General features: G+C 40.8%; 1 protein-coding gene across 2 annotated transcripts; it reads left to right on the forward strand.

Moving 5' to 3' along the window:
• The first annotated feature begins 2,624 nt into the window (after positions 1–2,624).
• Positions 2,625–27,732, forward strand: kcnk10b (potassium channel, subfamily K, member 10b). Of its 2 annotated transcripts, none has more exons than XM_021313299.2 (7): positions 2,625–2,733; positions 8,815–9,230; positions 19,940–20,054; positions 23,309–23,469; positions 23,668–23,860; positions 23,947–24,089; positions 25,983–27,732. In XM_021313299.2, coding segments are annotated over exons 1-7 (1,647 nt in total). In that variant the 5' UTR covers positions 2,625–2,732; the 3' UTR covers positions 26,601–27,732. The 2 variants fall into 2 exon arrangements, with proteins under 2 accessions (XP_021168974.2, XP_012712545.2); XM_012857091.3 differs by lacking the exon at positions 2,625–2,733 and adding an exon at positions 2,843–3,318.
• Positions 27,733–27,839: the final 107 nt, after the last annotated feature.

A 27,839-nucleotide genomic window follows, 5' to 3' on the forward strand; every position in this document is an offset into this window, starting at 1 on the left:
TCTGCATTGTTGATGGCTTTGCAGCAATCCTTTATGTTGTCGGACAGGTTCTATTTATAAGATTTATTGATTCTAGAGGATTTGGAGTATCAGGCCTGAGTGTGGCTGGTGAAACTGAGCTGGGGTTCCAAAAATAAACTGTCGAATCACATTTATTCCTGAGAACAAGGGGAGATTCTCACAAGGGACCAGTTTGATGTACATTGTATTTTTGTTTCCTTAGCAAATGAAACCGGTAATTTAAAACTGCATTTTGTATTAATTTATCTTTCTCTGATATTAATTGTTTGCGCTGAAATACTTAATGTGACAAAAAAGCCAAAACTGAGAAAATTCACAATGTTAATGCAAATTTCAGAAGAATGAAGTAATTTTCTGTGACCAGGGGACACAGATTGAGAAGGATTTCCTGGGACATTTTGTGGTGTTTTACGGTAGCTTTACAGCAAATGAAAGCAGTGAAGAGGTCAGGTTAATGTAAAACCTGACTGATAAGGCATTTTATGCTGTTAATTCAGATTAAAATCTCTCCTCCTTTTTAAATACAGAAACAACCATGATAATGAGACCCTCCTGGCCCCGTTTACGGTAACATGGCATTGTGACAGTCGGACAGGGAGGGCAGGGCAGACCAATACTGGAGCGAGTACGTGTCGGGCATGGGAACACTCTGTCAGCATCATAGTTTGAATCCCACCGTGTTCCTTGTTTTGTCTGTCTGACCTTTTAACTCCTTTACGTCATTTACTAACGGTGGTGAATTAGAATTGTGAGAAGCAAGATCCAAAACGGGCCGGGTTACTCAGGGATTTGGCAAAATTCAACACCCGATTTTTCATGAAACTATGAAATAAAAAGGAACTTTCCAGTTTGGTGTGTTTTATCATTTTTGTAGGAAACTTTTTTTCTCATCTCATCTCATTTCTTTATTTTTGTATATTAATGTGTAGAATGCCTTACAGCGTTGTATACACCCCTAGGAGCCTTTTTGCTGTGTGTAATCTTAGAACCACGGACTTCAGTGAATTACACCTGGATTTTGTTGATAGATGGACAAAAGGTTGTGCAGAAATTTGCAGCAACAGGATTCAAGCTTTCTCTAAATGACTTACAATTAAACATCTGAAAAGTGTGGAATGCTTTTATACAGCTAGACCCAGATATTTAAATACATGTATAGCCTTGATGTTTCTCTCTGTCTCACACTTAATCAGAGTAAACCTTTTCTGTTTTATGTCAGTTAGGATCGCCTAAATAATCTTCTAAATACCATATAATTTTATTATGTTCTTTAAAAGCAGAAGTCTACATGGAACAAGATTACGATGACTTTAGCCTAGATGTGGATGTCATGGCCTTGGAAACTTCTGGTGGTTTAAATTCACACTGTTTGAGTTAAAAGGACTCCTGAACCAACATGGTCTGCAAGGCCACTCAGAGAAGAAGAAGCCATTACTCCAAATAAAGCCCTGATCTCAGTCCCATTGGAAACTTCTGAACAAGGCTGAAAAAGTGTGAGAGAGAGCAAGGTGGCTTATAAATCTGACCCTGACTCTGTTCCACCAGTTCTGTCAGGAGGAATGGGCCATTGACTGAGCTTTGTGGCCCAAAGGCAAAAACTATCTGTGGAGAAAAACTAGCACTCCAACAAAAATGTTGGTGTGTGGTGTATGGTGGTGGCAGTATCATGCTGTGGGGATGCTTCTTGCAGCAGGACAACCGTAAACATAAAGCCAGAGCTGCGATGGAAAGGCTTTGACTGAAGCATATTAACGGGTTGGAATGGACCAATCAAAATTGAGACTTTGATCTAATTGAGAATCTGAGGCAAGACTTGAAAGTTGGTGTTAATCTCCATTAATCTGACTAAATTTGATCTGATTTGCAAAGAAATTAACGCTTTTGTTCATCGTGCAGCTGAATCTCCACTGTTACTATGTCCTGTTTCAGGAGGAGGGATTTCTGCCGGTCGATGACTCGATGCAATCGGCTGAGTTTCCTTAGATAGAAAACTTTTTACCAGTTTTAATAATAATAATAATAATAATAATAATAATAATAATAACTATTATTATTATTATTATTATTATTATTATTATTATTATTATTATTATTATTATTATTAAAAAGGCTGGCCTTGATTGTTAATAACTAGAATCAAATTTGATGGGACTGGACTGACTAAATATTTCTGTTCATAGAAGGGATAATTTTGTAAAGTGCATTGAGAGGAGTTTTGTTGTTAACTGGCGCTATTTCAATAAACTGAATTGAGTTGGAAGAGCAGAAATATGCAAAAACGTTAGAGACACCAAAAGATTTGCAGCTGAAAAATAAAAAAAAAATAAAAAATCTATGCATCTTTTTTTCTTCTATTTCACAATTATGCAGCACATATTTTTTTCAAGGGTTGTGGAATCCTAATTAGCCCATTAAATACTAATATGCTTCATATTTCGTCTGTGCGGGGCTTTCCCCTCCAGGCTAATGACACCTCGGGGCTTTTTAAACAACATGCAGGACTATAGACAGAATGGAGGTTTGATGGGTCACAGAAGGTTACTGGTTTTTATCTATCGAAGCCCATTAATAATTCAACCCCCACCCTTTCCCCCGCACAAGTGAATGATGTAATAGCGTGTCTGCCGATGATTTGGATCCGCTGTGCGCCATGTGCGCATCTACGGGTTGCGAAATGAGGAGAAGATAATCCTATTTTGTGGACAAACAAGAGTGAGTAAACTGTTCTCGTAGCAATAGATGTAAATAAACAGGCGGGTAAGAAAAGAAACTGGTGTAGAGCTTGGTGCAGCTTGATGCAGGTGGAGGAGTCGTGGCTGGAGGGAGGAGAGCATCCTCCCCCGTCAATCATGCTGCTGGTGTGAGGCGTGCGTAAAGACGCGTATAGACACGCTCCGGCAGTCGGTGTTGGACCGGACCACTATTCCGGTGCCACACGGGATATGGTTCGGACCACCGAGTGGTGCAGGCATCTGAAGGAGCCTGTCTGAGCAGCACTGCCGGTGACACGCTGCGTTCACGCAAGGCGGGGTGAAAAAGGAGGGGGAAGCCTCCTCCGCTGGAGAGGCAGACAATGCGGCTCGTCGATGCGCTCGTTGCTGCTCGCAAATAAAAGCAGGCTGCGGGAAAGTGAAATGGAAACGGAATGCGTCGTGACTTGGTTTTCTTGATTTATTTTCGGATTTGGGATTCTCGCTGAATATTTTTCCTGCACGTCTTGGTTACTAAGGAACAAAGCAAAGATGAAATTTCCCATAGAAAACCCGACAAAACAAGTAAACTGGGACCCCGAACAAGGTTGGTAAATCGACCGTTTGTAATTAGCTGCTAAGTTTCCTGGTAATTTCATTTTGTGTTGATGGGAACCACCTCATTTCAGCAACATCGCATAGAGGTGGGCTACCTGCAGCACATCCGCATTACATTCTTCACACGCTTGAACAGTTTTGCTGGATTTCCTGTTCGTGATTCACCCTTTTATTTCCTCTGACACCCCCAGATTGTGGACCCACATCATGCAAATGAATGTAAACAGCAGGCAGGTGTTCGTGACAACCAGCTCTCCGTCAGTCATGTGCTTCTAGGTGTGCAAAGCAGCGTTTAGGAAAAAAGTCAGTTTAGCAGAATACCACTGTCTGAGACAAAAAACTTTTCAAAACAAAAGCATGAACATCCACAAAATGTTTCATTTCTCCTCATCAACACCATAGAAATCCTTTTAGGGAGTATTTAATATTACTCATCAAAACATTTAACTAAGCATACTGGTTCCAGATCCTCAGTATAATATGCTAATTCACAGCTAATGTCATATCTAGGCGTTTTAAGAAGACAAATTTAAATTTATTTCCAATTATACAGAAATAAACCATAAATCCAGTTCCAATTAACACAATTAACACAATCCAATCATATAGACACGGACTGGATGAAGTGACACACTTTGCATCCTAACAGTGAAATAAGTCCAATTACATTATTATTATTATTATTATTATTATTATTATTATTATTATTATTGTTATTATTATTATCATCAAGCTATTTGCTTTGCATCATCGTTAAAGTTGCAGCAATCCCTTGTAGTGATCATGCATGTGGTGATAGTGGGAAGGAAAGACTTGTTTAGAACAGGGAGAAAGCGTGAGCAGAACCAGGTTTCGGTTAAACAGCGACATCTGCTGTGGGGTTTTTAGCAGACAGAAAGCAAACACAGCTTCAAAAGTGCTTTCTATGTGGTTCTTGAGAAAGTTTCTGTGGTGGAGCAAAAATTACCTCATTTAGTGACAGTGTTTGTCCTAAAGTCCAACTTGTTAAAGCAAGCCAAGCGTCTTAACTCCCATGCAGTCCCAGCTGGTTGTCAGGTTTACATCCTGCCTTGGTTGGATAGATTTAAGACGTTTATTACGGTTTCAGTGATGTTTTCTCCCTTAATCACCAACCGGTCCTACTTCTTTCCGCTTTTAAGATGGAGAACAACCCAACCGTGCCAAATCACCCTTAGAAATATTTAACAGTCAAATTATTTAGTTAGTTTCAAAATCAAAATAAGTTTGATTTTTACTGAGATGTTTACTCATTATTTTTTTCCCTGCCAGGTCAAAAAGTAAAAAAAAAAAAAAAGAAAAAAGAAAAAAAAAGAATTAGAATGATTAGAATGCATAAAATGTGACTAAAATAGTAAAAAAAAAAACCTTTAAACTTATTCAGTGAAGGCAGCATTACAACAACCACAGCTGGTCAGGCTGCTGGTCAGAGGAAACTTGTTTAAATTAACTTCCTCTTTCAACAGGAACCAGCCGATCAGCTCAGTTCTCTCACTTAGCCTTCTAACTTTAGTGTGTTTTTCAAGAACATTTTAATTTGTGAAATCTTGCAGTAAAACAAAATTTTCATGGGTAGTTGCTTTAATTTCTCATCATGTTGGAAGGATTTGTTACCAAAGGAAGTAGCGAGCATCACATGCATTAACGAGCATACTTTGTTAAGTCTTAATGACTAGAGATGCAAGATATATCAGCATTAACATCGGTATCGGCCAATGTTAGTAATTTTTTAACATATCTGTATCAGTCTGATAAGTAGCTCTGGGCAGATATTAATAACTGATGTTTATTTCCATCTGGTTGCTGTTTTTGCCAGTGTTTCAGGAATGGTAGGCAGCTGGTGATGCGTTTTTTGTTCGGTCATGAGACAGTGATGAATCGCAGCCAGGATGGTTTTTAAATAAAGCAGAGATTTAAAAAAAAACAGTGTGTAAGTCTAGACAAACTCATGTTCAAAATTCAGTTAGCAGAGTTTTCAGTTGGTACAAACTTAAAAAAAATTATTATCACAAAAAGGAAATTTTCATATCGGTGCATCAATATCAATGACTAATATTTATTGCTCTGCTAGATTCTGTTGTTTATAGTGTGTGTTCCTTCTTAATAGGATAATTGTGCAAAAATTTTAAGTTTTACTGAAATAAAATCTATAAATTCTGTTTTGATGTGCAGAAAATTTGAGAAACTACTTAAAGCTTTGACTGCATGATTGATGCTTTGAAGTCCTGTTTTCATACTGGAAGGTTTAGGCATCAAATGGCGTTTAAGTCGATGCTTGACTTTGTGGGTCTCAGATGTTGAGTTAAATACCTGCCAACAGAGGAGCGGGGGATTCATCTTACTGACTGTTTAAAGAGTCAGAGAGTGAACAATGTTTGCCTTTAGCCTTTAGCCTTTCAACAGGCCCACTATAAACTAGTTTTACCTAAAAGTGCTGCAGATGGACCCGGACCTCATCGAGCTCTGCATCTTCATCTGCTGCTCTCCATTATGCACCATCAGCTCCCGTGGATTTCCCCTCCTTCATCTTTGCTTAGACAGACGGTGGAAGCACAGAGTGAAGACTTGAGGAGTGAAGGGATATTATGGCATGAAACACTTTAAACTCAGGGCTTATCTAATTTACAAAAATCAATGTAAAGCTATTTCAGTAGTTTAAAAATGAGTTTACAGTAATGGCACCTGCATGGCCAGAAAGCCAGACAGTATTATGTTCACTGTTAGTGTCGACTGCAGGTTCTTGTAGGTTCTAGTTAATGTTCTTTATTTACATTTTACTTTTCTACCCAATGCCATAAAAAGGAAAATGTGTTGTCACTTTCTGACAACTAATGTTCTTGGAAGACTGTTTTGCCCTCATCTAAAACATATCGCATCAACAAATAAAATAAAATAAAAAACATAACTTTTTGACATTTTTTCATCAGTCATGAGGTTTTTACCCAAATCCTTCACTGGACAAATACTTTTACAGTTATTCAACCCTCCTCTGCAAATCACTTGTTCAGAAGTCTGATATAAACAAATTGCCCAACAATGGTTTAAATGCTTAAATAAAGCTACAAAGAGGGAAATTTAGCACTGAATCTGAGTTTTAGTGAATGCCACTTTCACAAAATGATTAATTGCATGAGAAGTTCATGAGAACGGAAACCTCAACTAGCCGGACTGTTGACCGTATTTCATTGGATGCCTGAGATACTGTATGGCTAATTGTCCAAAGAGTTCAGAGAACAGATCATTGCATTGCTCAAACAAAGAGAATCACACAAAAAGAAAGTGAATTCCCCCAAGAGACACAGCTGCAAACACGATTCTCAAGTTTAAAGTTGAGGAAGCAGTAGTTGCGCCACCTGGTGGCAGAAATAGGAAGCTGTTAGGGACTGCTGCCAGATTCCTGAAGAAGCAGGAGATCAATAACCATCGACTGGTTGTGAAGGACCTGCAGCCAGAGTTGGTGGCAGCAGCTGAGGTTTCACTTTCCACAGAAAGACGAGAAGGAAAAGCAGAAGGGCGCCACGCCTGATCTGTAGAAAACACACCACTACCGATCCAGAAACCCCATCCCCCCCCCCCCAGGCGTGTCTGGATGGCGTTTGCAGCATGCAAACCAAGAGATGTTAATGACCTGAAGGTGTTTAACTCCTGACGGATGCTGTTGTCTTGCTACGCCTCATGTTTGCAGCATTCATCACAGCAGAGGGGGAGGGGGGGGGGGGGGTCACACCGTAACACGGTCTAAGTCAGTCAGTTTCTATGTTGCTGTCATAAAACAGAATGTGTAGTGGGGGTGGAGTAATTTCATGACATGGCTCTGATGTTATTGATCCACTCTGTGATGTGTGGATTTACTGAAAACTTTCCTGCGTCAGAGAACGGCTTATCGATTCTCCGTGGAGATGTTTGCCGTACAGCGGCGTCAAGCAGCACTGCGTCTTCCTCGGTTAGAGCCGTTTGTCATGCGGACCTCAGCGCAGAGACGAGCAGCGTCACAGACGACGGCCTCCGCCCAACGCTCGCAGGCTCTCCAGCCTGAGAGGAGTGTTGGCGTTTGGGGTGAAAGCCAGAGCTCTGACAAGCTTATACAATCCATGCATTTTAAAGGAATATAAATCTGGATTCACTTTTCTTTTTTTTGTCATTTGCTAAATGTTTAACCTGCAGCAACAGACAGGACCCATTTATTTATAACTAATCCAGCAGAAAAGAAATGCTGGAAACGCTTGATTAAATCATATTGGATCATTTGTCTTGTCTGTAATATTAGTAAATGGGGGAGGGGTCTGTGTTTGGAAGAATCTGTGATCAGTTTAAAACGGTTCAGTCCAGCTTTGACCAGCGTTTACACTCACCTGCTTCTTTATCGGACGCACCTTCCTGGTACCGGGCTGAAGTTCTGGCTCCAACATCTAAAACCTGCAGCTGAAATCATCCGGCCAGGCGACATTTTTAATCTGATAAAACAATGTCTGCATTTCATTTGGTGCTAAATACAAATGTTGAATCTGAAAGCAGTTCATTGTCATCAACAACTCACCGTCCACAGCCTGTTTTCCTTCTTCTTGACCAACACAGGGGAGGATCTGCTCCCTTTTGACTGGAAATGACAATAAGAAACAGAAAATATCACAAAACTTTATTTTTGCTTGTTTGTGTTCTGATGGCCGCCCCCCAGCACAGTGGCACCCTGGGTAAGAGCCATAATGGTAATATCACAAACCTTCGCTGCTGGTCAAAGATTGTTTTTCTCTGATTTAGATATGATCGTTGTTTAATATTTTCCTGCGCCATCACAGCAGTAGCGGTTGTGATGTGACCCAGGTTGGTCTGAAATGGCTCCGGATGTTCATGTTGGAAGAATTTTAACGTGGCAGAGAGTGAGGAGGTTAGAAAACAGCCGCAGCCTGGATAACGCTGGTTTTCTCTGAAAGCTTTCCTCTGCAAAAAGCTCTTTATCTGGACCCAGGAAAGCTTTTTAGGCCTTTCCTTGTGAGAGGGGATATCAGATCTGTGATGGCTGTAATGCACGTTTTACTGTCTGTATGCAGCAATGTGTCTCTAATTACTGAACGGGAACTCCAAACCACTAGAGAAGCGTTAGTTGAACCCATGCCAATAGTTTAAGATTTTAATTCTCAAGAAGCTTTTTACCACAAACCAAGACAAATGTATGTGATCTGTGAATTATTGTATAAACTGACCACAATGCCTTTGCATTCATTTTGAATTTATCTTTAAAGATGAAAGGATGCAAAACATCCCATTAGATTTCCCCTGACAATGTTTTTACTCTTAAATTAAGACTGTAGATGAGTTTTCTGGCCTGTCCAGGGTGAACCCCGCCTCTCGCCCATTGACAGCTGGAGATAGGAACCAGCACCAGGGAGAGACGTGTTGGAAAATGGATGAATTTTCTGTTTTGTCTTACCAACAAAAATCTAATTGTGATTGTCTTTTTGTTTCTTAGTGGCGGTCCAGACCCACTTGGCCCCGCCCAAAAAGATGCAGCCGGGCATGGTGAAGTCCAGCCTGGTCCATGCAAGCGTGGCCACCATGCAGAATCCCATGGGCTACGACCCGAGGACCAACGGTCACTGTGCGCTGCCACGCCTCTCCATCTCCTCGCGGTCCGCCAGCATGGTGGCTAGCCTGGACGCCGGCAGCGACGGCTCAGTCCCGGTGCTCCAGTCCGTCATGAAGTGGAAGACGGTGATGGCCGTGTTTGTGGTGGTTGTCCTCTACCTGGTGGCCGGAGCTCTGGCCTTCAAGGCTCTGGAACAGCCCTTTGAGAGCAACCAGAAGACCAGCATCACCCTGGAAAAGGCCTCTTTTCTGGAGAGGCACCCGTGTGTGACTCCTAGTGAGCTGGATGCCATCATCAAGGTGAGCGCACAGAGAGAGGCCGACGGGCTCAGAGATTTTATTTATGAGAACCTTTCAAACCAAGCAAAGCTCATTTAAAAAAAAAAAAGGCCTTAAATTAAAAACAGGAATTCAAAGGGTATCAAAAGAGAAAATGGAGCTGCATCTCATGCTATATGCAGTCTGCAACAGATGGGGTTTCAAGTGCGATTTGAGAATGCTTGAAGGGTTTTACAGATGCAGTGTGGAGCTGAAAGGCTGCAAGCTTGACCTCCTGCAGCAGTCAGGCTGGAGGAGGAGAGCCTGGAAAGGTGCGGTTTGGTGAGTTATTACAGATGGTTTCAGGCATGGATGGAGGAGAAATGCTATAGATGGTCTTAAAAGTGAGCAGCAGGAGTTTGATGAGGAGGCTGTGTGTAATGGGATCCAGAGAAGGCCTTGAAGGACAGGAGTAACGTGCTGGGAGAGGATGGCCGCTAGATCTGTACCTTGAGCAAAGGTGTGAATTCTTGGAATCGATTCAGATTCAGATTAAGATTATTTATAGCTTCATGGCAAAAAAATACAAAAACAGTCATTTCTGTCAAACATTCCCATGAGCAAAATGGAGCAGAAAGAAGATAACATCTTATTCTGTCCGCCCCTAGTCAAAAAACCGAACCAAAGCAGGTTTTGGAAACAATTGATTTTGTACCAATGAGAAAAATCTCAGTTTTATTACAGTTTAATCTGAGGAGGCCTGATTTAAACCAGTATTTATTTCTATTTAAATGGTCAGAGAGGGAAGAGGTTGCTTCAAGAGAAAAGTAGAGCTTCATTGCAATGCAAATTAATATTGACTGTAAAAGAAAGTGGTGAAACGAAGGAGATGAACTAGAGGGGACCGAGCGTAGAACCTTGAGGAAAACCTTCTGTGACTGGAAATGATCAGCTTTGAATACACAGCTGTAATAAACATTTATGGCTGAGAAGGACCCAGCTGAAGGCAAGACGTTGGCACAATCATAGTACAGTGATTATTTAACAAAACAAAGAGAAAACTACAGTAATAAGCAAGATGATCAGTCCATGGGGAAAACAGAGGAAGCAGAACTGGGGCTGAAAAGCTGGAGGCATCATGGATGGAGGCGGTAAGGAGCGAGTGAAAACCTGCCGGTACACTTTGGTCAGTGGATGAAAAACAGGGAAGTCTAATTAAGAGGGACAGCAGAGGGATGCAGGGAAAACTGTAGAGACACACGATGAAAAAACACTAAAGGGAAACAATAATTACACAGAGCACGGCCAGAAATAAGACTAGAAATTCAAGCAAAAAGTTAAAAAAAAAGATGTAAACAAGTCAAACAGGAAGAAAATAGAACAACATACAGAAGAGAAAAGCAGAAGGAGAAACTGAGGGTGAAGACTTAGAATAAAAATAACAAAATGTTAACACAAAAGAAAATCCCTGGAATTATTATAATGATACTTTTGTATTTTTTGGCAATTTAATATAAGAATAACAACAAAATGTTGGACTATGAATCTAATAATCTTCGTCAGTTCTTGTGTTTTTAACTGAACAGTGAGTCTTACCTGCCATGGAGCAGATTAGGCGGCTGCTTAGGGCCCCACAGCCACTGGGGGCCCCGAGAATGACGCAGTGTAATGACTCACTTTACCATAGAGCCCAGTTAATCATGCAGTTTAGGCCAATCAGCAGCTACTCCAGCGTCCATATAAACTGATTGACAGGTAATCTGACAATTTTAATTTGTGACTAACCCATGATTGGCCCTTTGTGGGCCCCTGGGCTGAGGCCTGGTTGACCCTGTGGACATAAGAGCCACCATTAGGCTTGAAGCCCCATTTCATCTAAAGACATTATGGCTGATTTTGACCCACAAAAAACATTTAAATGGGAAGTGATTTTGCTGCAGTGACGTTTTTATTATTTCATTTGATATATTTTGAATTATACGTTATTATTCTTTTTTTGAATTTTCCCTTTTATTCTTACTCCGACAACTTTTATTTATTGTAAAAATTTCTTCATCTTGTTAAGATTTGAGCAGTGATTTCATGCTTATTTGTGTTCTAATTTTATTTATTTTATTTTATTGACCTTGTTCGTCTTGTTGGAATTTGTATTTGCGTCGTATTTGTTACTGGTTTCGAGTCTAAAGGCTTGTTTTTAAGGATTATTTATAGCCTTTAGGTTTTTTTCACCTACAAAGAAAATAATTTAGAGAATAAATATAAAAACATAGCGTAATAATTTATTGCGTTCCTTTTTATTCTGTGAGATGGCCGCTATGTGTTGTATGTTAAACTTTAGGTTTGGAGCCCTCTAGTGGTCGGATTGACTTAATACAATTTAACAGGTTTCAACACAAAACGCTGTTTAGAGACCAGCTCATGTTAAATAGACTGTACTTATACAGCTCCTTTCTAACCCATCCACACGTGCACTCATACAATATTTTCAGGTGTTACCACCTACACTGTGGTCATAGACGTCAGATGTTATGCATAAAGTAAATAAGTGCATACAGCACTTGGTTTGGAACACCTACAACTTTCTATCTACGGTAAAGTAGGGCTTCCAAAATATCTCCTGCTTAGGGCCCCCGAACGTTCAGGTGTGGCTCTGACTGTAGCCACCAATCAGCCTGGAGTTTATAAGATGATGACAGATTTACTGTAAATTTGTCAAACAGATACGGAGAAACGTGGAAAGCATCAGCTTTCTGCACGCCTACATGATGCTACGTGACTCCATGATGTCTGGCCAAACTAAACCGGGTTTTGCTGCGGCTGCACAGAAAGATGTGCTTGTCTGTGATGTTTTCAGATGTTCTTCAGGACAGCCTCCCCTCCTTTGGCTGCAGCACACTGTCTCGCCTTTGCTGTGAAATCCCAGTGAGGAGGTGTTTATGGACCTGTTGTTTTCTGTTTTCCCTTCAACAAATGCTTGTGTTATTTTAAAATGTGCTTTCTCCCAACACCCTGGACTGTCTTCATCTGCATGCCACAATATTTTCTTTAACCAAACTGAAGACATCAATAAATAATGATGTGATGGGCGATATTCATCCATTCGCCGTTCAGAAACACCTAGTGGGGAAGTTTTATGGCCGAGCACTTATAGATTTGTCCGTTTTAATTTACAAGCGTATTTTACTCCAGTTTTATAAGCTGGGATTGCACTACTTTTATATTTTTGTTAACAGCTCTGCCGTGCCAACTAAACACACAATGTTGTTCTTTGACTGGCTGAGAGGAGCTTTTTGATGCCGGTGGCTATTTTACACACAGCAGGGATATCTTTATTTTCCACTTACACCTCTTATCTGTCTTGAAATAGATTTGATATATAAGATTGCATAATAGCGATTAAAAAAGGAGGCATGGTCGGTATTCTCAACCAAATATGTACATTAAATGTAAAAGAAAACAGTTGTTGGGACATTGGTGACTTTAGCTAGAAAAAGGCCCACCAGGCTGATGCAGTGGGGAAAACCTGCTATACATATATTAGTTTGCAAATAGGCCAAAAAGTTGTATTTTGCACTCGTTTGGCCAACGCAAACTGCATCAGGACTTTTTTATATTTCTTTCTTATTATATTTTTGCCATCCATGCATCAACACCTGGTTTATAAAGTGCAACACTAACAGATTGTTCCACTTTCTCTGCAGCTCCTCCATAGGGTTTCATTTAGGGGCATCAAAGCAAACGGGGAGAATATAAATGCATGCAGCACTTTTCAGATTATTTTATAAAAAGATGTTTAAAAGCCATTTGGTTCTATTTGGTTCAACTTCACATTGAGCTCTACTCTGTGTTGGTCCCAAGAAATGACAATGAATTTAGTGAAGTTAGTGAATGTAGCACGACACATTATGAAGAGTGTGAATATTTTTTGCATGTATGTTTTTAAGTTTGTCAGTTGTGTTCCCTACTTTGAGTTGTTTAGAAGTAGCTCAATTTTGCAAGATAATCTAAAAGCCTTTTACCACAAGATGTGGTGCAGAATTAATTAAAAATTTCTTCTTAATCGTGACAACCAGGTACAACCTCCACTAATTTATCAGCCTGACGTCTGACATTTTTTCTTCTTGTCAGCTTGTTCATTGCTCCGGTAAACAAGCAGGAGCACAAATGCCCATTTCAGTCATTATCCACCTTAACTGTGCGTTTAACAGTTTTTTCTTCGTCAGCTGCAGTGATATGAGGTACGGCTATGATTTAGGCCGCTCTCTGCCATTAAACCCAGAATTATCGGTCCAGATTAGGGGTCACTACATCACGCTGACAAGTACAAGTGGAAACAGGATTGGAAAAAGGATTTAAGCTGTGCTAGGGTGAGCGGAGCAGGAAGTTTCATTTGTGAGGAGGTGCAGAGCTAAAAAAAAAAGAAGTCGTCACAATATGCTGTTAAAACTCCAGATAAGACAGGAAAACCATCCTCAGCAGGTCCAACATTAAGGAGCTTAAAGAAGAACCCAGAAATAGTTTTCTATAAGTTCTGAGGTGAGGGGGTCCTTGGAATGACCCCCAACCCAGAGAACTAGCGTGGATCTCGTGTTTCCACCAGAATAACTCCGTCTCTCATGCTGCCTCCTCCTCCAAGCTCATCCTCACTTTCTTTAGGAACCGTCCTTTTAATGCTGCGCCTTCCCTTTGTTGTGCTCAAGCTTTCAGCCACTGATGCTTTAGCAGAAGTTTAAAAAATAATCAATGGCAGTAGTTCCTGAGAAGAAGCGTGGAAATTAGAACCTTTAGCGTAGTGCCTGGGGTCCAGAGGGAATCAATTATTCATCGAACGGGTCTGCAGTCACAAAGTGAATCAGAGCCGAGATCAACTTCTGGACAAATGATGACATTTCAGAAATTCTTTACTTCCCTTAAACTGTAAATAACAAAGTGGAAAAACGAGTTTGACATTCTGCGTAATTATCTGATTAATATTTTTAATTTATTTGGGTATTTTATTCTTTTTTTTTTTAAATAACACGGTTTTTACCTGATAAAAAGCAAACCATATCAAGGTTTACTGATAAAACTTTTGAAAGAGTCTTGCAAAATATTCTCTTCAACTTTTAAAATTGTGCAGCATTAGAACCACAAACATTAACGAGTTTCATGAGGATTTTATGTGATAGAGCAACCAAATGTAGCACATAATTTAAAAAAAAGAAGGTAAATAATACACTTTTAAAAACCTTATAGAAACGATGACCTGAAAAGTGTGTTGTGCATTGAGTTCTATAACACAGAACCAAAACGCCTTTTGATGCATTTACAGCTGTAAACCACCTTAGACCAACTACGTTTTGCTTAAATAACAGAAAATAAAGTCCAGTTCTGACATTCAGCAGCAAAGTGAAAGGCAAATGGAAGCAGCCACATACGCACACCAGGATAAACAATAAAACAGAGAGCAGGAGGCTGGACAATGAGGGCAAACCTACAGCATAAGAAAAATACATAACATTCTCAGAATAAATTAAATGTGCAACAGTTTAAGGGGATTTGAAAATGTTCATGCAGGAAACAAAAACTATTTCCAACAAATTAAAAGCCGATGAGCTGATCTGACCACTTCCTGTCAGCTGCTGCTCCACCAACCGGCACCTCAGAAGGTGGCTGATGTTGCTGCAGTCATAAAGGTCTGCAGAGGTCTCCCCCAGACTCCAAAAGACCTCAGTCCGGTAGGTGGCGTCAGCTCTGAGCCTTCCTGTGAAGAGCGCCAGAGTTGTAACTCCAGGCAGTTTATTGTTCAGGCGAACAGCCGGGAACCAATCAGAGTCCACCATCTAAAAGTCGGTTCTCTGGATGTTGACCATTGTCAGGGTGGATCTGAGCCTGCTTGGTGTAAATATGGTCATGACTGAGTTAAAGGTGTTCCTCTTTGGTAAAGTCCAGATTCCACAGCTTCTCTGATGTCTTTGCTGTATCTCAAACCTGCTAACAAAATAATCCGGGTTGAAAAAACCATTTGGTTTACTGGTTTAGTTTTAAAGGTTTATGAAAGTCTTCCATTAAAAGCAGCATGGTCGAGTTGGCCTAAGCCTACCTGACCTATATGGGTCTCCACTAAGATGGCAAAAACTGCCTGCAGGTGTGCAAAGAGAAACAATTAGATGGAAAAACCTTTATTTTATCATCTTCATAGAACTTTACACAGTAATATTCTCCTGCTGGGGTCAAAGAGCCACTGAAGGTCTGTTTTCTGTAGCGACAGCAGTCCCAGCGATCCTCTCTGCCGTGCCGGAGCGTTGTGCATCTTCATTCAGGGCAACCCCCAATCTGTTCACTCAAGCTTTCAGTAAGCTGAAAGCCCATTTAATAAAATATGCATCTACTCTTTTGACACACATTTCCAAGCAGCGAGAGCATGACACAACCTGCAAACATGCTGCTTACTCACCATCCTGCCTGTAATCGCCTCAGCTTCATCAGCACCGACCAACTGATAAACCACATTCAGCACCTGAAAGTAATCGCCTTCAATAATGCTTAAGCTTTGTTAAACATAAATCATTTATCGGGGAAATATTCTATAAATATTCCTAAAATAGCCTATTTCAGGAGTTGAGGGGCAGCCATACATACATAGCTGCTCAGCGTGTCTGAATATTTTATAAGATCTATTTTTGTTTCTCAGCTACACCCTAAGAAAAAAGCCACTAATGCTGTTCCGGTGCTCCGATTAATATGATGTACAAATAATTGATATTTCCATTTAACTGAGAATGAGAAAAAAGTTATTTTAAAAACTTCATGTGCATCAAAGTCGATATAGACTGCATCATTTTCATCTGCAGGTTGGTGCAGCGTGTCAGACGGCAGCACTGCAGGCTCTTCCTTACCTGAGCTGGAACATCTTAATGGCTTAGAAAGACACGATGCAATACAGAAAATAATGACAATGGGATCATTAGAGTTCAGGAAAGCAGCAGACACACCATGCACATATGTGCCGCTGCACAGAACCAACGCACTAAAAACACTTCTTAATTCCAGCTAGGCTAAAAAAGACCCTTACTCTCCTTTGGCTCCTGGATGCATGAAAAAATGAAACTACCTGTTTTCCACCTAGTCTCAAATCAATTCAGCTTATAATTATTTGATTAATTCAACTTAATTAGTTGAAATGTTATTCCAAAATGATTGAGTAATTTAATTTATCAAACTTAAAGAAGAAATGAGACCGGCAAACTGGTTCTTGGGGTTTAAAGCTACAGTAGCATGGCAGGTCACCTGGGACGCCGTTCTAGACCAAAGGGAAGGACGCTGATGAGCTTTTACCCAACCTGTGCAGCAGGATGGTGGCTGGAAAGCTGAGCAGCGCTGCACACTTGGCAGAGCGTCGTACAGGCAGACATCTTGGCACCGAGGATTTTAAAAAGGCCGGTAAAGCTCCACGCCTACAGAAAGAAAAGGCTAAACCATGCAGGACTGCAGCAGCTTCATAATACACCCATTAGAGCTCAGCTCCACTAGCAGGAGACGACTGGAACAAAAGCAACAAAAGGCTTCATTCTGTACCTGGAATGAAAAGAAGGACATGCCCCCCCACCCCCACCTGTTTACATGCTCCAGATCCTTGTTCACTGCTGAGAAACCACTTTTCTAAAACCTTGACCCAAGCACGTTCACACTTCTAGCAACTGTTGATTTTTTTTTATTCTGTTTCCTGTATAGGAAAGCTACATTTTGAGTTGTTTTATTATCAAAATGGCTGCTGGCTTGCCTTCTAATCACTGATTTTATCATAATTAAAACTTATCCAGGAATCTGAATCTCTCTAATTAAGATTGGTGCGTGCTGCGTTGCTTTATGAGATCACAGAGTCTCCGTCATGTTGTCACCGTTTATTTATCACATCGGGTCAGATTTCCTTTAATTGATCGTTTGAGAACAGCGTTCCAGACTTGCTCAGCTTATTTCCCCCTGACATGAAAATTAACTGTGCGACGTTGAACTTTTTGGCGGTAATTAGCAAAGCAAAGCGTTTCTGTGTTAGCCACCGTGTCTTGGTCTGTTTTGATTTCCATCTTTGCTCAGACATTGTTGCAGAAACGCTCTTACCACCAACTGGCTCTTGGCTAATGTGTTTCCCCGTCCTCCACTGCAGGATCATTAGAGAGCAGACAGTCAGTGCAGATTTTCATCCTCTCAGCGTGGCTTTCTTCCCCTCAGCAGGTGACAGCAGTGATCCGGGCGGCAGGGGGTCTCACGCTCTCCTTCCCCCTGCTGCATTCTGACACTGAGCCAACAACTCTGCTGTGCAGCACTTTTACCGTCAGCAATGCCTGAAGACCCAACCAAAATATTTGATGCACACGAGAACTGAGCACCACAACAAAAACAGGTGGTTTTACGTGAAATAAGTCGTTTGCAGAGAAGTTAGGGCGACATCCTGTTATTCTGTTGTGTTGCATAATTCATGGTAGGGTGTTGTGACGTGTTTCTGCTCCAGGTAGCCCAGCGCATGCAGAAGTTTATTTGCAGATTAGTGACTCATGAACACACGAAGCCTCGCTGCTGTCAGAGACATAACGCCACAGCGTGAGTCACCAAAGCAGAAAACCAATTAGGGCTGCAGTCCTGGTGGCACACAGTGGGCGAGCGGCCATAACGGCTCCTGAAGCAGACGTGAGGAGGTCAACAGACCTGGCCGGACACATTAGGCCGGCACACGCTGTCCGGCCAACCTTAACGAGCGCTGCCGCTCTGAGTTATCCTCACACACGCTTCCAAGGTTGCCATTTTTCTGCCAACTCCTCCACCAAAGCGGTTTGACAACAGTGAGTCACCGCTGCCCCCCCCCCCCCCCCCCCCCCCAGTAGATCTTCAGCCCAGCGACTTGAGCACCAACAGGCGGATAATGAAAGCTGTGTGAGGACCAGACAGACTTTTTGATGATGTACGTGTGAAGCAGCAGGTCCTGGAGGCCTTTTCTGGAAGCAGAAGAAAACAAGCGGCTCTGTTACTGTAAACGCCGCTAAGCCTCGATGTTTATCAGGAATACGGATCTATTATTGTGGAAAACAAAAAAATCACTTTCTTCTACTGTTCTGCAGTCAAGATGGCTTTAATATATTTTATTATGTGCGTGCAGGTGGCCATAAAGCTGCTCCCTGTCAACTTTGGCTCTAGTAAAAAAATGCTTTCCTTCTCCAAACAGCTTTTCACATCAAACTATTTTATTATGTGACAAACCAGCCAAAGTGCTTTATAATTCTGAGGTGGATGGAAATAGATATAGTATAAATAAAAAGATTGACTTGAGAAGTCCCTGTTTGCAGTTTTCCATTAAGCATGTAGACGTCGTTCCCGACTGGAGAACAATGTTGTGTTTTCCTGGCAAACTTCAGGTGAAACAAACTTCAGGTGAATGCCGCTCCTTCTGAAATAATTTAACGGCTCTCTATCAGTGAGGCAACGGAAGATTTACACACTAAGTCTGTTACATCCCCTAAAACTGATTCTTCTAGCTCAACAACTCATATAAATTTCTGTTGAATGCTGTTATCTTCACAGATTAGAAGCCAAAATCACTTTGTGTACAGCACCAGTCTCATTTATTAGCAACCCTGGTAAAAATGTGCAAAAGGCCTTGAAATAAATTTATCTTTTATCTCAGCAGCTCATTCTCACCCTAAAAAATTTGGAGAAAAAAAAACATACCTTTAATTAAAGAACATTTAATTGTTGTGAAAAAAATATCAGTTTTCAGATAGTGAATGTTTTTAAAATAGTCCAATTAATTTATATTAATTAATTCTTGCATTCACTTTAAAGCTGAAAAGTTTTATTTGGCTTCAGTCCTAGTCAGAAATAGTACTTTTTTAGTCGTAATTTTTTTTTTTAATTTGTATGTTATTTTTAGACCTTTAATGTTTTGTCTAGAAAAACAAAGAGTAGAAGTGCAGAGTTTGGGGATGTGTGCGGCTTATCCAGACTTTTTATGTCACAATAACACTTTATTTTAAGGTAATATTTCCAACAAACTACAACAGAGGGACTCGATTTCAACCCCTTCATTAGATCTGCTACCAGCTGGTGGTTAAATATGTAACTTCAGGAAACCCAAATCTCGTTTTAACCAAGAGGCTCAGATTGAAAAGGTAGTCGCATGTTTCATTTGAATGCCTGTCAAGAATCCTTTAAACCTGTGAATGTGTGATGACAAGTCAAGAGTTAGTTTTTAACCTTCATCCACAGCTTTAATCTTTGGAAACAAAATAGAAGTAGTTAATTTTTGTAGTTTGTTTCTGAATCGGTGTTGAAGTGAAAACTTTGAGCATTTTACATTTAATCCAGTCGTTTTCCAACATCACTGGTTTCCCTCTTTCCTCGTCTTCCGACTGGTTAGCCTGTTTTCTTCATTTCTCATCATTTCCTCCTGGTGTCAACTTGATGTAATCTTGTAATTGGAGCTGATAGCTGATCTTTGTTCAGGCAGAAGTGTTACACAATCAGTGAATAAGTGGAGATATGACAGATACAGAAACACTGGCAGAAGGTGGAAACGTCTCTCTCTGCTGATGCTATCAGGACTATTTTAGGAAGTCAAAGTGTTTGTTGGTTCCTTTCAGTGGAGGTGGCAGGAGATCAACAGGTGCTCTGAGAGTTTCATGGCTTCTCTTTATGATCGCTGGGCTCTAAAGGTTTATCTGACTAACTTTTCACAGTTTTAATCCGTCCCATTTGCCTCTCCTCCCTGTTTTCTGCAGCATGCTATCGATGCTGTGAGCGCAGGAGTGAGGCCTATCGGAGAAACAAACAACTCCAGTTACTGGGATATGGGCAGCGCCTTCTTCTTTGCTGGAACTGTCATCACAACCATTGGTAAGACCCAAAATATGCTGCTCTGCTGGCCGTTGTCAATAAAAACACAGTTTGAGAAGTTATATCAATCAATACTCTGCATTTGTTACATAGCAATTATAACCAATAGGCATTAGGTCTTACTGCTCATCCTTCACTGAAACAGTTTAATATCTAATCTCAAATAGCAAAAGTTACTTTGCAAGACATTTTATATTAATAAAGCAATGTAAAAGTGTTTAAAAAACCTCATAATAGAGTAAAAAGGGTAGACTTTGAGGAGGAAAAGTCTGTCTGACTTTTATTGTCATAAATGTTCTTTATTTTGAGCTAGAAAACTTCATAAGAAAGCAGAAACTCCTTTTCAGCTTGCAGACATAATAAGTATTAAATAAAAACAAGACGTTCTATTTAAAATAAGTGGCGACTTCTATGTAAAATGCACCACTAAAACCAAATCTGCACAAAGAAAACTGAACGAACCATATTAACTACACACATCTCATTGCTGGTTTACACAAACAGTGGTTGAGCCAATGATAAGGCAGCAGCTTAATGCAGCTGTGCATCCAGATGTGGTGAAGTTCAAACTGAGCCTCAGAGTGAGGGAGAAAAGGGGATTTTAGGGACTTTAAGTGTAGCTTGGTTGTTGGTACCAGACGTTCTCACACAGAACCTTGTTGAGATTAAAGTTGTGTCTGAGGAGGGCGTCCCGGCGTCCATCCTGCCGGCATCCATTGGTTCAGGCTGCTGGTCGGTACCTGGTCCACTTGGTACCAACTCAGCGTCGTGTAAACACAACAGCAATTTAATTCAAAATTCAGATTTAACGAGTTCAGATTCCGCGTGTTATTTGCAGAAGCTGAATAGATGTAGTGAAATCCCCGCTAACTTGTGTCTTATCACTATTCCCAGGTGAGTTTTACTATTTGCTTTATCCCGTCACGGCGACGCTCGCTTATGGAAGTGGTAATCGCTGTGGGACCTAACGGCCTGTGAGACTCAGCGTTCTCATAATTGCTTTTGAGAAACTGCTGACAAACATGTTGTTTTCTCACTATAATCCGTCCTTCCTGGAAAAGCCTCTGCAGCTTTTTCAGAGGAAACACGGTGACAGTTTGGGACTGATGCCAATTCTGTCTGAGGCCATTAAACACCTTCTTAAACATTAAAAACTGTCTTCTCTCATTCAGCTGCTTTCGTGCACCGCAGTAAAAGTTATTACGTTTTATCACTTTGCATGTTTTTATTGGGATATTATGCGATAGACCAACATAATGTATTGAATTGTTAAATACGTATATTTGCAATAAATTGCTCTTTTAGGTAACTGCTTGGAAAGTGCTTGAATTTGACTGTTTGTTAGAGAACCTTAAAGAACAGCATCAAGGAACCCAGCCAACAGGTCAGGGAGGAAGTTCTGGTCCAGTTTACAGCAGGTCAGGTTCTACAGAACCTCCCAGAGTTCTGATCATCATGTGGACCTGGAGAGAGGATGGACCACCTGCAGACCTACCAGGACATGGATGTCCACCTGGACTGACAGGCTGGACCAGGAGAGCATTGATCAGAGAAGCCAGGATGAGATGGAGCTAAATCCAGAACGTTTGTGGAGGAGAACCTGTCAGAGGCTGCAGGAGAACCTAAGACTGAGGAGGAGGTTCACCTTCCAGCAGGAGAACCAGCCTGAACATCCAGAGATACTATGTGATGGTTTAGAGCAAAGCACGCCCATGTGTTAGAATGTCCTAGTCAAAGTTCAGACCTAAATCAAGCTGATGTACTTTATTGATCCCATTGTTAGAAATCATTGGGCAGCATCACAAGCAGAAAACAGACAGCGGCAACCTCAACACTAGACCTGAAAACATGAAAGTGTTATATTAACATGTCTATGTTTATATTGTATAGCAACATACATTAGTGGAAACAGACAGAGGTGGAAAGTTACCAAAATAATATACTCAAGTCTAAGGTCAGGGACCTTGATAAAATGTTACTTAAATATAAATAAAGTTATCAGTTACTCAAGTAAAAGTAAAAAGTACATCATTAAAATTTTACTTTAAGTAAAAGTTGCTTTTTTTTATTATTTCTTTGAGAAGAAAGTCCCTCTTGTGCATTTCACAAAGGAAAATACTGTTTTTAATTAAAGGAGCACCTTTCTAAACTTCCACTGTAGTTGACGTGTTTTTGCTAACGCCTGATGTGCCTCCATGTTGGACCTCCAGCCGACGGGTCGCTGCTTCCAGGGATTTCTGTTACTTTCTTTCTGTTTAGTTTTCTTTTACTCCGTAACGGACATGATTTCAAACGTAAATGAGTTAAATACTCAAGTACAAGTTAAATTTCTGCTTTTGTAAACTACCTAAAACGCACAAAGTACACACAAATTGTACTTAATTACACTAATACGAGTAAAAGTAATTAGTAACTTTCCTCCCCTGGTAATAGACATTAAAAAATGATGTTCACATATGTTCTCTATCCAGTCTGACTGAACTGGAGTTATTTTGCAAAGAACAAATAGTTTTGGTCTCTAGATCTCCAGCGCTGGTAGAGACCTTCACCAGATGCCCTGCTGTGACCAATGGTTCCCTAAAGCACTGACCTGGGCCTGTAAATATGAATAAACACACTTTTCACTTTCTTTTCCTTCGACTTCTCAATTGAGCACCACTTTATGATGGCCTGTCACATAAATCCCATTAAGAAACGTTGCGGTTTGTGATGTAAAACAAAGGTAGAGGTGTGAGCAGGTTTACATGCCACTGATGCGACGGGGAAAAAGCTCTGAGACGTAAATAATTCAGCCAGTTGCTGCTGGACTAAAGCTTTCAAAGGCTCAGTTCACAGCACCTCTACTATAAAGAGGTTATGTGAGTCTGATAAATGTTTGCATAACATGATTAGTGCATTTCTGTCGGATGAAGAGGAAGAAATCTTCAGCATGCTTTCTCCTGCATCACTGCTTTCTTCGCTGCACCTCATTGTTTCACTGTATGTTACGGTAAAGTCGTTATTAATGCGATTTCCTTAAAGGGGAACCTGATTACAGCCACTGTTGGAGCCTTTCCATGCACTAAGAGGTATTACATAAGGCCATCAATTGATTGTGTTACGTAAGAGAGGCTTGATTGACTTTTCCTTCTCGTCTTACTCACCATGCCTTCCTTGCCCTTCTTTGTGTCTTTTTTTTGTCTTAAATAGTTCTGAAATGTTCTGCCCTTCTCCCCTCTTCGCCGCTTTTCATGGCGCCAACAATGTCTCCACAGGTTATGGAAACATCGCTCCCAGCACGGAAGGCGGGAAGATCTTCTGCATTCTTTATGCCATATTTGGCATCCCTCTCTTTGGCTTTCTGTTGGCGGGGATCGGCGACCAGCTGGGGACCATTTTTGTGAAAAGCATCTTGCGAGTTGAAAAGATATTCAGGGTGAGTGACGTGCTTTTGTCTGTTTTTTTAGGTCCTGATGCTATTTGAGTGTAGAAAAAACTAATTAATGACACCCAGTGTTAAAATGTTACTCTTTCTTTTGTTAAGGTCTGTTTTTGCTCATATTTCCAGCTTTTAAATAATCTATCTAATTTGTTTTTAGAATTTCTATTAGTGTCTCTTTCTTGGTTTTCTCAGCAAAAACACCGACAGATCAGCCAGACAAAGATAAGAGTGACGTCCGCCATCTTGTTTATCCTCGCCGGCTGCATCGTCTTCGTCACCATCCCCGCTGTCATCTTCAAGCACATCGAGGGCTGGACCACCCTGGAGTCCATCTACTTCGTGGTGATCACCCTCACCACCGTGGGGATCGGCGACTACGTGGCAGGTAGCCCTCCACCGCCGGAGCGTTTAATAAATAAATGTAATAAATCGTTAGCGGGGTTCTGAGCTCGCCGTGTTTTCCTCCTCCAGGTGGAAATCGTACCATCGAATACAGGACCTGGTACAAGCCTCTGGTGTGGTTCTGGATCCTTGTAGGGTTGGCGTACTTTGCCGCTGTGCTCAGCATGATCGGAGACTGGCTGAGAGTTCTTTCTAAAAAGACCAAAGAAGAGGTGAGCGTTCCTCACGGTTCTCCACGTTCCAACACTTTTACTGCCGTTCTGTTGCTGGTCGACAGCCTAGCATCTATCGCTAGGTCTCCTGCCAAGCCACGCTGCTAAGCATTTTTGAGAAATGTTTAAAAAGTTACTTTGCATGAGCCAGAGGTGGCGATCTGAGTTTGAGTCATAAAAATAAAACCCTTCAGACTTTTTCCCTAAATACCTGAGACTCGACTTGGACTCCTGGTCTGAGACTGGAGACCTAGCTCCAGTTTTTATGTCACGTAATGAAGAGTGAAAGGAAGTAACTACTTTATGTTTTACTGTGAAAAGATGAGCTGACTATTAGCCAGTGATGTTGGTGGAGTATTATGGGATGTTAAAGGCTCATAAGAACCTGTTTATGTTAGCTGTAGCTTCATAATAATGAGCACATGAATGGCCATTCAACTGAACGCGTTACTAAATATTTCTGGATTGTTTTCAATAAACATTACTAACCACAGGCTTTCTCTTGCTGCTTAGCTAGCAGCTACATTACAAGGACACTTCCTGTTGAGAATATCAAAATAAAAGCACTTCCTGTTCCGTTCATTCAGTAGTTCAACTTTCTTTAATTTAATTACTTTGTCTTGATTGTTACGCTGTAATTTCAACGTTAAATTTAAACATATTTACTATCTACTATTATTATTAGCATTATTATAAATACTACTGCTAAAACTGTTGTGCATGACAATAAAATTAATCAAATAAAAATCAAAACCACCAACAACAACAACTATTATTATTATTATTATTATTATAATAATAATAATAATAATAATAATAATAATAATAATAATAATAATAATAATAATAATAATAATAATAATATCATCATATTTAGAACTGACAACAAAAGTTTCAAATGTAGATTTTTTTTTAAGTTTGCTAATATTATGAAAACTTCTCCAGCTCAGAGAGAAGACGAAAACCCTCCAACTAGATTTAGTTTATTATATAATGAAGAGGGAACAATATGACAACAGGGTTAAAAAACTGTTAACTCCGATATTACAAAGTCAAAAAGCATAAATTCAACACTAGCAAGTTTGAATTGCTTTCTGTAATTTTTCTCACAGTATAAATGCTTTTTTATATTTGAAACATGGTAGACTGCACAGCACGAGTTGGTCAATTAAATTATAAAATAATAAATTATAGAAGTTAATAACTATTAAAAGATTGAAAAATAACAATTAAATGTTCATGTAATAACTTAGGCCTGAGGTTTGGGTTCCTGGTCTGCAGCGATGCAGAGTTAGAGATGTTAGAGAATTTCAGCTGTTGGATCTTGAGGCGTTACTCTCAATTGGAGTAAAAGACTTGAGACTTGACTTGGACTAGAGCAAAATGACTTGTGAACATCTTTTCCATGAGTGTTGCAGCTCAGCACTTCAATCCAATGCTTAGCTAAAAGGCAATTAGACTTTTGTTTTACTCATTTTCATTGAAAAGTCTTCGTTAGAACCATTTTTCTCCTCAGTTTTTGTCCTGAAACCTTTTTAGCATTTTACCTAACTTACAATTCCTAAATAATGTCATCATGCCGCTTCTTTTACTCATATAAACAGAAGTTAGCACCTGAAGGGACCGTTTAAACAACTGTTTCCAATCAGATGCCAACTTTACTGCTGTGAACTGATGCTTGGACAGATCTACAATGTTTTCCCAGCGAACAAGCCAGATCAAAAATATCTTATTTGTTTTCAAAACGCTCATAAATATGATCACTAATAATCCGGTAGAATATTCGTATTCATTATGTGTTATAAGATGCCAGAAAGTCTGTGATTTGGTCATAATGTGACTTGTTGAGATGCACCTGTAGGTTCTCTGATCCATTTGTTGTTGTGTTCTCAGGTCGGGGAGTTCAAAGCTCATGCAGCTGAGTGGAAGGCCAACGTCAGAGCCGAGTTCCGGGAAACACGCCGCCGCCTGAGCGTCGAGATCCACGACAAGCTGCAGCGGGCCGCCACCATCCGCAGCATGGAGCGCCGTCAGCTGGGCCTGGAGCAGCGCGCTCATTCGCTCGACGTTCTTTCCCCAGAGAAGCGGGCCATGTTCGCCAGCCTGGACGCCGGCCGCTTCAAGACTTCCTCCCAGGAGAGCATCAACGGCAAACTGAACAACCTGAGGCTGAAGGGCGCCTGCGAGACGTACGACCAGCAGGGGAGCGAGCAAACGGCGCAGACAGCGTCTTCCTCAGAGGAGAACCTCTTCAACCTGCGCTTCGGGTCGCTCACCAAGCTGGCCAGGCGCAACAAGAACCTGTGCAGGAACATCCCCGGAGATTCCCGACGCACCAGCACGGTCATCAACACGCCCCTGCCGGGGGAGGACGACGGCGAGCCAGAGGAAGAAAGCAGAGAAAAGAAGGAGGAAAACACCAGTCTGTCAAACCTGGCGCAGTACGCCGCCGAGCGCACCAGGCTGAACGGGCTCACGCCAACACAGGCCAAGGACCGAGAGAACGATTAGATATCAAATGCATGAACACTTCAGCTGCAGACATAGACTGTAGAAAGAGACCGAATGAAATCTGAGTGACAGGGAGAGTGCACAGTCCTTCGAGATGTCAAGAAACGTGCCTTTTCTGTTTCCTATGCTTCGACTGGAACCGTTCCCATCAACTTCAGTCATCGTGCCATAGCAATGGGAAGAAGACCCGCTGCCAAAATGAATCAAATAAACACGCAGAAGAGCCTGTTGTTCGATTACCTCATTACATATGTTGCTGTAAAATGGGCTACCTGTGCTGTGTTTTTGGAGCTGTCACGTTCAGCTCTGTTGTCTCTCAGCCCTCCAGGGTCTCATGAGGCGACCATCTGTTCGCGCTGAATCTCATTTTTCTTTCACACTGTGGGCAGAACAGCCAGAGAGCTGGACTCCTGTCATTCATCTCCGGAGACATTATCGATCATTTTGTCATCTCATACTGCGGTGGCTGTTTATAGCCCATCGGCCTGCTGTGGAAGGACTACAACTTTAATGACTGCAGTTTGGAAGCTTTAGGTTTTGCAGGATCAATAAACAACGCTAGTAGCTACCTAGAAAACGTACAATTATTCCTACATTGTATGTGGCTTTGCATATGTAGCCTGAAAGTAAAAAAATAAAATAATGAAAATAACAAGTAAATATCAAGATCTGTTAAAAAAATAAAAACAAATATACACAATGCATGGTTATTAAAAGACGACCATAGCAGCTAGCTGGAAAAACTTAAAGAGTTACAGCTGTTATAATGTTTCTTTTTCGTACAAAAACAAAACAAAAAAAAAGTTTGGCTTTCACTCCTAATTTCTGCTAATTCACAGTAAAACAAATGTGTTTTTGTATCGTCTAATTGTGAATTAACACTAGCATACCAACAACTGCAGCATATTAAGATTTCCAGCAGCCTTTAATGTACAAAATTTTTTTACGCCTTTTTCAACCGGCCTTTTATTTCTGTCGGGATTTTACATGTCAACACTGATTCTGTTCATGAATGTGATGCTGTTGCTTTTATACTCACAAGCATGTTTGCCTCTGTGTTTACTTGTTTTTCTATCAGCCATACACCTCAGTTCTGTGTATTTTCCATTAAACTGTAACATGAACAAAATAAGTCCTGATCTGATGTCTTTTATTTTAGCTTTAATAACTTTTAAGGAGCATTTAAACCGTTCTCAGTACCAGTGAGGAGGAGCCTTCACCCAACGACCGCTGCAGACA

The sequence above is a fragment of the Fundulus heteroclitus genome, chromosome 19, assembly GCF_011125445.2.
Source record: "Fundulus heteroclitus isolate FHET01 chromosome 19, MU-UCD_Fhet_4.1, whole genome shotgun sequence".
In the NCBI taxonomy this organism is placed as follows: domain Eukaryota; kingdom Metazoa; phylum Chordata; class Actinopteri; order Cyprinodontiformes; family Fundulidae; genus Fundulus; species Fundulus heteroclitus.

Coding starts and splice junctions, on each gene's coding strand:
- kcnk10b (XM_012857091.3), top strand. CDS start 3,264: ATGAAATTTCCCATAGAAAACCCGACAAAACAAGTAAACTGGGACCCC. Junction 9,231..19,939: donor AGCTGGATGCCATCATCAAG/GTGAGCGCACAG, acceptor TGTTTTCTGCAG/CATGCTATCGATGCTGTGAG. Junction 23,470..23,667: donor GAGTTGAAAAGATATTCAGG/GTGAGTGACGTG, acceptor TGGTTTTCTCAG/CAAAAACACCGACAGATCAG.